At 48.9% G+C, this 8,443-nt stretch overlaps 1 protein-coding gene across 2 annotated transcripts in view; it reads left to right on the forward strand.

Moving 5' to 3' along the window:
• The first annotated feature begins 719 nt into the window (after positions 1-719).
• Positions 720-8,443, forward strand: part of hectd1 (HECT domain containing 1) — a 29,025-nt gene continuing 21,301 nt past the window's right edge. For both annotated transcript variants that reach the window (XM_076748334.1, XM_076748335.1), the window contains exons 1-4: positions 720-929; positions 6,075-6,238; positions 7,005-7,154; positions 7,254-7,488. In XM_076748334.1, the coding sequence (XP_076604449.1) occupies positions 7,015-7,154; positions 7,254-7,488 (375 nt within the window). In that variant the 5' untranslated portion in view covers positions 720-929; positions 6,075-6,238; positions 7,005-7,014. The remainder of the gene's footprint in view (positions 930-6,074; positions 6,239-7,004; positions 7,155-7,253; positions 7,489-8,443) is intronic.

An 8,443-nucleotide genomic window follows, 5' to 3' on the forward strand; every position in this document is an offset into this window, starting at 1 on the left:
GTCAGCTGCGTCGCCTCCGGATGCTGCCTTCACGGACTGTCGTAAACCCCCAAAACTCAAGATGAAGCATGAATAAGTAGTTTTGTTTTTGTAACAAATAAAATAGAGTCTGTAGGGCTAAAACGCCACACTCTACTGTCAGAGCAACTTTTATCAAACAAAAGTGAATAATGTCCAGAGAAGGTGGTTTAACATCTCTTTAACATGATGGACTCCAGGTCATTCAGTGAAGATCACAACACTAAGGTGAATAAATGCCCAATAAATTCCACTGTGTAAGTCATCAGACAACAGCGAACACCGGCCCTGGTGCTTTCATGTCTTTTAAAATTGATTTAACTGTTATTACTTCCATAGGAATATTTAGTCATTTGTCTTAAAATTAAATTTAGCCTGACATATATGAATTCCAACTCTATAGCAATACTTGATTTATAGTAAACAAAAGGTAATTTCTTTTTTCGCTTAAACCTGCAGAAGTTAATTATTAATTTGTTAACCGTACATTTTCGCACTTATCAATAATTTTCTGCTGATGAACACAGCACACGCATATGTTTATACAAGTGACTGGCATGCACACGCACAATAAGAAGGAAATATAATAAAACAAGAACGAAAAAATGCATGAAAGACAATAAAATAATTGGTCAAAGTGATTTAACGTCGGTGTTATCATATTTCCGAGCTCAGGGGCAGCACGTGAACGCAGCAGAGGCAGTCGGCTCAGCTCTCCATTTCAGTCCGGTCTGTTCTGTTTATCGCCTCGCCGTCCACTCTGACCTTTTCAGACCTGTTCCGAAGAAATGGGAACGCCTTGAGTGAAACCCCGGCATCGGCGATAGACACAGCTCTCCCCCCTTCAACAGGACCGAGAAGATATCGTTTCATACCTCAGGTGATCGTCTCTGTGCCGAAAAGAAAAAACGGTGAGTGTCTCATCCCGCAGTAAAAGCGAGCGGGCCCGGTGTCACTCGTCGTTGGCGTCCGCAGCTGAGCTGCGGCCTTTCGGCTCTCCCGGAACTCTAGTGACGCGGTTCGCATTTGGATTCCGAGGCCGCTGGCACAATTAGCTCACCGAACAGACATTAACGTCCCTCTTAAAATACACGAGCCTTGGTAAAGTGTGTGTTTCTAGTCGAGGCCGCTCAGTCACGAGGGTTTCCTGTCTGTTACGTGAGGTTTTATCACAGAAACGCGAGGACGCTGCCGTCTCTGCTAACGTTGGCGTTTGCGGTAGCAAGCGTGCTGCTAGCCGGCTAACAGTGGCCGGGTTTCGGGGCTTGTAATTATTTTCCGTTTCAGGTAACAAACCAACATATAACCTCGCCTAACACCGTTGGGGTCCTGGCCATATGTTTATGATATTTTTGTGAGTTGCAGTTTGTTTTACTGGCCTGCCAACACCGCAGTTGCTAATCAGCGTCGGTTAGCTAGTCTTCCCTAAGCGAAGCTAACTGCTAATGCCTGAAAGCTGGCAGTAACTCTGTGTAAGTTGGCCATTAGAGCCTGCGTACCCGCTGGACAGCTAGCCAGAAAGCAAGTAACGCATCCCTGCTGTATCCTCTTACGTTTACGTGTGTGATGAAATCATCAGGCTCCTTGTGCCCCGGACAGATGATGAAACTTGGGGTCACACAGCTAGCTTGCTCAGATATGGCTGATCCATGTAAATTTCCGAGTTAGCTCGTAACAAGTCGAGTTTCTGACGTTGTAGAAGTTGACAAACAAAGGAGGTTTGTTCCAGTCGAGCAGAAGAACATGGAAATATAATCACGAGAAGTAGAGGACTGTTTTGCCATTTACACACCGGCTGCAGCTTATTTCCCCTTCTTCCTCTGGATTAAGGAACGACTTCATTCGGGGAGGAAGGTCCGCCCGTTAGCTCTGCTGGAACTTTCTATCATCTCACACGATGCTCCTCCGCCTCACATGTAGGTCAGCTGTACATGTTGAAATATGTGGTTTTATCTGAGAACTTTCAGGACTTTTGTGTTGTTAATCTGTTGTGACCAGAAGAAGGTTTACTGTGCAGTGATGTGATCAGCGAGCAGCAGACCTCAGGGTCATGGTGGAGATTTTCCACCTGACAAATGAAATGTGTGAATGTCAGACTTTCTTCTCTTTGACCTGCTCGTCAGTTAGTTTTCTGTCAGTGAGCCGTGAGTTAATCAGACACATATTTCACTCCTGATGGTTAACAGTGGATCTGATCCATCAAACAGAATGAAAGATTTCTGGATTTCTAATAAGAATACTTTGTCCTGTTCTGTCTCATCTGCTGCTGTCTTTAGGACACGATAAGACGTCTCTTCAGGAGTTTGTGGTGTGCGTTTTCACCAGTTTCTTCATAATCCATTTGAATAATTGTAATACTAATAAGCTGGTGATGCATCATGAAAATATTTGCAGCAGTTAATTACGTAAAGGTCTTCACACTTTAGACTGTGGAAACAGGAATTCAGGCTGGATTTCTGTCCCTGCTGCTGTTTATTCTGCGTCCTTCATCAACATCTTCAGCCTCTGTGTTAACGCAGACACGCAGCGTCAGCTGTTGATCCGTATTGAAGTTTCCTCATCATAGAACTCAGTGTTTAACTTAAGAAAAGATCCCAATGAGTTCCACGTGTGATACAGAGCATCACCACCTGGTATCACCGATACCATGAGTTCAGGTATCGGGATCAGTATCAGGAGAGAGACAGGTGGAGAGAAACACCTGATTCAGACCGTGGAGACCTCCGTGTGCACTCTCTCAGAAGCACTCTGAGGTTTTGGACATGAAGTGAGTTTCAGTGCTGTAACATTCAGAAACAGACTGTTCTGTGGTGATTGTAGTCCTGTTCCTCCTGTGCGTCTCTGTGAAGTGTGGACGTTAAATGGACTGAACGATGGTGAAGACGAGGTGCTGCCATCAAAGTCTGAGAAAGTGTTCTGTGAAAATATTTGCATTAAACAGTTTCTGTCATCAATCGTAGTTCAGCTGCTCGAGTCTCAGTGTCGTGGTCAGCCTCAGTCCTCATGGACCTGAGTCCTGTGTGTGGACTCAGGTGAGGACTTGAGGTCGTCTCCACTCGACTCGCCTCAGTGTGATTGAATTGATGTGTTTGAGGAGCGTCCGATTGTTCTGTTGTGTGTGTGTGTGTGTGTGTGTGTGTGTGTTGTTGACCTCTCTGGACTCAAAGTGGACTCAGGACGCTGTGAGGGGTTCAGGGTGTCTGCCTGGACAGGCTGAACATGGGCCGGCTGAGCTCGCCTGAGGCCTGAGGGGGGAGGAAAGGGAGGACGGGGGAGGACGGGGGAGGACGGGGGAGCAGCTCAGGATGCTCTCTGGCAAGTTGTGATGATTAATCTGGTGATAAGAGGATCTGTCCCGCACAGCCTGTTTCTAGACAGACAGACAGACAGACAGACAGACAGGCCGGTTGGCTTCAAATTAGGCCCTAATCAACTTAGCCTGGCCCCACTGGACTCCCAGCATGCCGTGCTACAGAGCTGCTCGCCTGCTGCCGTGTTCTAGCTGCCGTGGACGGGCCGGAGACGCGTGAGCGCGTAGGCCCTTTGACCTCACCTCCACCTGGTTATTTCCACGTGTGGAGCTGCATCAGGTGGTCGAGAAGGTTAATCCTGCAGCTGTTTTGGTAATCAAATAATCATTGAAATCGTTTATACAGCCGATCCGCCAAACTGGTTCCTCGTCCTCACATGTGAGAACTTGAATCACAGTGAAGTGAATTTCTTTGGGTCTTGGACTGTTGGTCTGACTAAAGGAGACATTTAATGAAGTCACCTTGTCCTCTCAGATACTTTGATGAGCTTTTTCAGTTTCCTGGTGTTTCATAGACCAAGAGCACGATCAATCAAGAAGACAATCGGACGTTTGATTATGAAAATCATAGTTAGTCGCAGCCTGATCAGGTGATTTGTGTCTGGATACCGGCAGCTGATTAAAGGCATTAATGCACACTCTCGTTATCTCCACCCTGATCCTGATATGCAAATTAGCCAGCGGGAGGCGTTGGGCTTGTCAAAGGAAACGGGTTTGGATACTGTTGAGGGGACGTGAGGCGAGGAACACGTGACAGACGCAGACAGCTGAAGGCATTGCATTGCTAATGTAGACTCACCGAAATCAGACTTAAAGGTAAAGATATTTTGGAGATGATTTTTTGTACAGTTTTTATAAAGAGCCCTTGATTTTCAGAAGGCAGTGGGACCTTTTTCAGTGTGAAAATAGACTAAAAGACATATATTCTGTAATTTTTCTATCCTATTGGTCGACGGAGTTATCTCTCAGGTTGACATTGAGCCTGAAGGCCGAGCGTCGTCACACACCTTCAGCGTCGGGTGGACGATAGTTTGCGTGTATCTGCAGACTCAGAAAGTTCTAAGATGTCAATGTGTGACCTCGCCGCTGACCAACAGGCTTCTGTTGTTAGGCAGAATAGACGTGAAGACCTTCCAGCGTCTCTGAGCGATGAAGACGTGTTTGTGTCTTCTGTGTCATGCAAACAGTGACGTTGACCTCCGAAATGAGGGACAGTCAGATGTCAGCAGCGACCTGCTGAACCACTTCCCCTCACCCAGATCGATTTTTCTCACACTTTTTCATTGATTTCTCTTTTTTCTGACGTCATTAACTGTACCTGTTAACCTGGTTTGAGTGCCCGTCTGTTACCACCTTCACTGAAACCTTCACGCTCGTGTCCTGAACGACGTGGACTCCGTGACCGCCCCCCTCTGACTGTCCACTGGGCACCAGCTTTTCATATTGAGGCGCTTCAGATCTGCATATTGGCTGAGTTCAGTCTGCAGTGGAGGTTGTGCAGAGGCTCTGAACGCCGCCTGTCTGTCAGACTAACGGCGGCGTGTAAAAGCTGCGAGCTAACCGATTGGCTGCGGCTCTCTTGAAGGGAAAACCACATCAGAGATGAGTCTGCGTGAAGCTCGCTCGTCTGTGATGACGACATGGGGTTCAGTTAGCTCGTCAGATCCTGAACTTCCTCACACACGTGCTGCGGTTTAGACTTTTTACTGCTGTGTGTGTGTGTGTGTGTGTGTGTGTGTGTGTGTGAGTGAAAAGGTTTCTCACAGGCACACAAAGCGTTTTTCTCTGGATTGTAATCATCTCTGACTTTTCAAACCGCTGCAGGTTCAGGTGTGCACTTTCTTCTGTCCAGCGTGCTTTGAACTAAACGAGCACCAGGATACGCTCTAATTAGACGTGCGTCTGTTCACGTGAGCAACGTGCAGGCGAGCAGCAGCAGCCGTCTGCTCCGGGTCGATATCAGATGCCCGTCGGCCGTTGGTTGAAAACATGTTAAATGTCAGTCCTGTTTTTAATTTGCTCAGAATTAAACCTAAACCACGGAGACTCTGCTGAGCTGAAAGGCTGTCGAGCTCTCAGCTCGGGCCTCGTCCGGCCCGTCCTGACCGATGAGGAGAGCGGCGTTAGCTCCTCACAGGGAGCTGCAGACCCTGAGCAGATAAAGTTAACACAAAACAGTACAAATGGTGTGAATTCTACTTGCCGCTCAGCAAAGATCGACTCCATCGATCACATTTTCCTGACGTGCTTAACGTCGGCTGAAAGGACGTTGTGGTGTGTTAGAAACCTGGTGGAAGGCTGAAGCTGAACACGTCTCAAGTTATCGGCTCAGACAGCAGGTCCTGTTTAATGCTGTAGTGCCCCCCCGCTGTCAGTGAGTGAACAGGAAACATCACACTTGGCGGTGGTGTGGTTGACTGCGCTGTGGTGGGACACGTTCGGTCCGTCCGTCTTGTTAACAGCTGTGTCGCTGAGTCAGCATGTGTTTGTTTACGTGACCAGTTTGTCAGTGGAGCTCAGTGAATTCTGGGTATTTAATTATGGGCTTAATGCGTTTTTTCATTTTCTCAAGTTTGAACTGGATCCAAGGAGGAGCCGTGTCATCCAGGAATTATCCACTGCCCTGAACACACAGTGATTCAGTAATAATATCATTTCACTGTGTTCGAATGAGGTCGTGAGGTCGTCATCTCTGTGTGATGTCACTTCGTTAAACGTCATCTTCGCTTCCTTTGTTTGTTTGCAGGTGAAGAGACTACATGTCCCAGAAACCCCTGTGAGAGTAAGACATCCCCCCGTCTGTCTTTCCTCTCTCCCTCCGTCCGGTTGGTTGGATGAGTCCCAAACAGCGACAGAACTTTGAGCAGTGATTGGGCGCTGAGCCAGACCGGGCAGCCAACGGCGAGCCAGGTGAGAGGTCAGGTGATGCGAATGACCGGCAGAGCAGGAGTCAGGTGGATCTAATAATAAATCACTTCAAATAGAGCTCAGTGTCCGAGTGTCAGCTGCAAACCGGAGGTGTCTGCGCTCCGCCGTCCGTCCAGGACTTTGACGTTCAGGTCTCTGAAGCTCGAGGGCATGAGCTCAGAGTGAGAGGTCACCTGGAAAGCTTTGACAGCTGAGCCCTGCTAGTCAGGTTATCCCAGCTGGTGCAGCCGGTCAGGTCCTCAGGTAGGACGGATCGGGACATGTGACTCTCATTTCTAATACACTGACGTATCAGCAGTGATCGTTTCGTCTGACCTTTGACTCACAAGCTTTTAATCAGAAGTCCACGTGAGTCGTATTCAGCAAAGTTTAGTCAACAAAGCTTGACAGGCAGCCTCGCCTCAGCTGAAGAAAACACAGACCTTACTTACATGATTAAAGACTAAATATTTCATCACAGTTTGATTTTCCACATCGTCGGTGTGTCAACAGGAACTTGATTTAAAACAACATCTGTCATAGAAATAAAGGAAGAGGCTTTTTTCAGAGTCTTCATCGAATCTTCTTCTGTATTTAGAAACACTGACATGAAGCCAAAGCACAGGGCACCCGAGTGTGTGGAGTACACAGTGAATGGATATTAATCATTCAGATAACAAGTGAACACGCGCACACACACACGCACGCACACACACGCACACGCTGCTGCTAAACTAGGTGTTCGTCCTGTGTGTTTTTGTCCCCTCAGGCTAGCCATCATGGCGGACGTGGACCCAGACACCCTGCTGGAGTGGCTGCAGATGGGTCAGGGCGATGAGCGCGACATGCAGCTCATCGCTCTGGAGCAGCTCTGCATGCTGCTGCTCATGTCTGACAATGTCGACCGCTGCTTTGAGACGTGAGTCTTCAGCTTTTCATGACGCACGATAAACGCAGCCAGTGTTCAGGAGGTCGGTGATCACTGACCGTCTCTGTCCTCCTCGTGTCTCTGCTCCAGGTGTCCTCCTCGGACGTTCCTCCCGGCGCTCTGTAAGATCTTCCTGGATGAGAGCGCCCCAGATAACGTGCTGGAGGTCACAGCCAGAGCCATCACATACTACCTGGACGTGTCTGCAGAGTGCACCCGGAGGATCGTGGGAGTGGACGGCGCCATCAAGGCACTGTGCAACCGGCTGGTGGTGGTGGAGCTCAACAACAGGACCAGCAGGGACCTGGCCGAGCAGTGTGTGAAGGTAGGAGGAGGGGAGGAGGCGCGGAGTCAGAATAGATGAGATCTCTGATGTATTTGGTCTGAGGGGAGCTTCGGTCTGTGAGCGAGGAGCGTTAGTAAGTGCTGTGCGATCGATCGCTTGAACCATATACCTGAGAGCTGATGAGCGTGGACGCGTTCAGATTCCTGCTCGACTGGCATCACGCTGTCGGTCTGGATGGAGTTTCATTAAAATGTGCTGGAGTTCACAGTTGGTGTGAGACTTGAATTTCACTGCGGACTCCCTCTCCAGTCTGAGATGAAGGGCTCCTGCAGAGTTTCTAAAGGTTTGTGGCTTTGGGAGCAAAAGCAGCTCTGCGGTCAAATAGCAGAAGGTGCTTGTTGGTGTTGGTGTGTTGCTTCAGGTACAGGTGAGGATGGAACATGGTACAGGAAGTCCAGTTTGAGTGAGGATGACTGAGGCAGGATTTTACAGCTGTGGACGGCTCTCCGTCTCCTCCGTGGTCAGGTCAGGTGTGGAACAGTGTTCACTGTACTTATTTTAGCCTCAGGTGAAACGTTGACTTCATGCAGCATTTTCTCTCCCTGATAAAAAGCTCGGAGTCAGGCGGCGTCGGTCCGCCGTCTCAGTGGTTTTATGTCGTTGTGGCGTTGGAGGCTTCATCCTCGTCCTCGTCGTCAGTTTGTTGTGCAGGGTCAGATGGCCGCGGCGTGTTCTGTTCAGTGACATCTTGTCAAACAGCGGCTGCTGGTCAGGACGTCTCATTCATCTGCAGCATTTGTGTCCGTCTGAGCGACGCCAGACAGCCGAGGAGGAGGAGGAGGATGATGATGATCGCTGATCAGAGATCAGTCTGCTCCTGTGTCTGTGGGGGACTGGAGCGGAGCCGCAGGCAGGACGTCCACGTCACAGGACAGTCGTCCTCTTCATCCAGGCCCCAGTTTGTTTGGGGCTTGTGTCTCACTGATCTGTCCTG

The sequence above is a fragment of the Chaetodon auriga genome, chromosome 14 (assembly GCF_051107435.1).
Source record: "Chaetodon auriga isolate fChaAug3 chromosome 14, fChaAug3.hap1, whole genome shotgun sequence".
Classification (NCBI taxonomy): Eukaryota; Metazoa; Chordata; class Actinopteri; order Chaetodontiformes; family Chaetodontidae; genus Chaetodon; species Chaetodon auriga.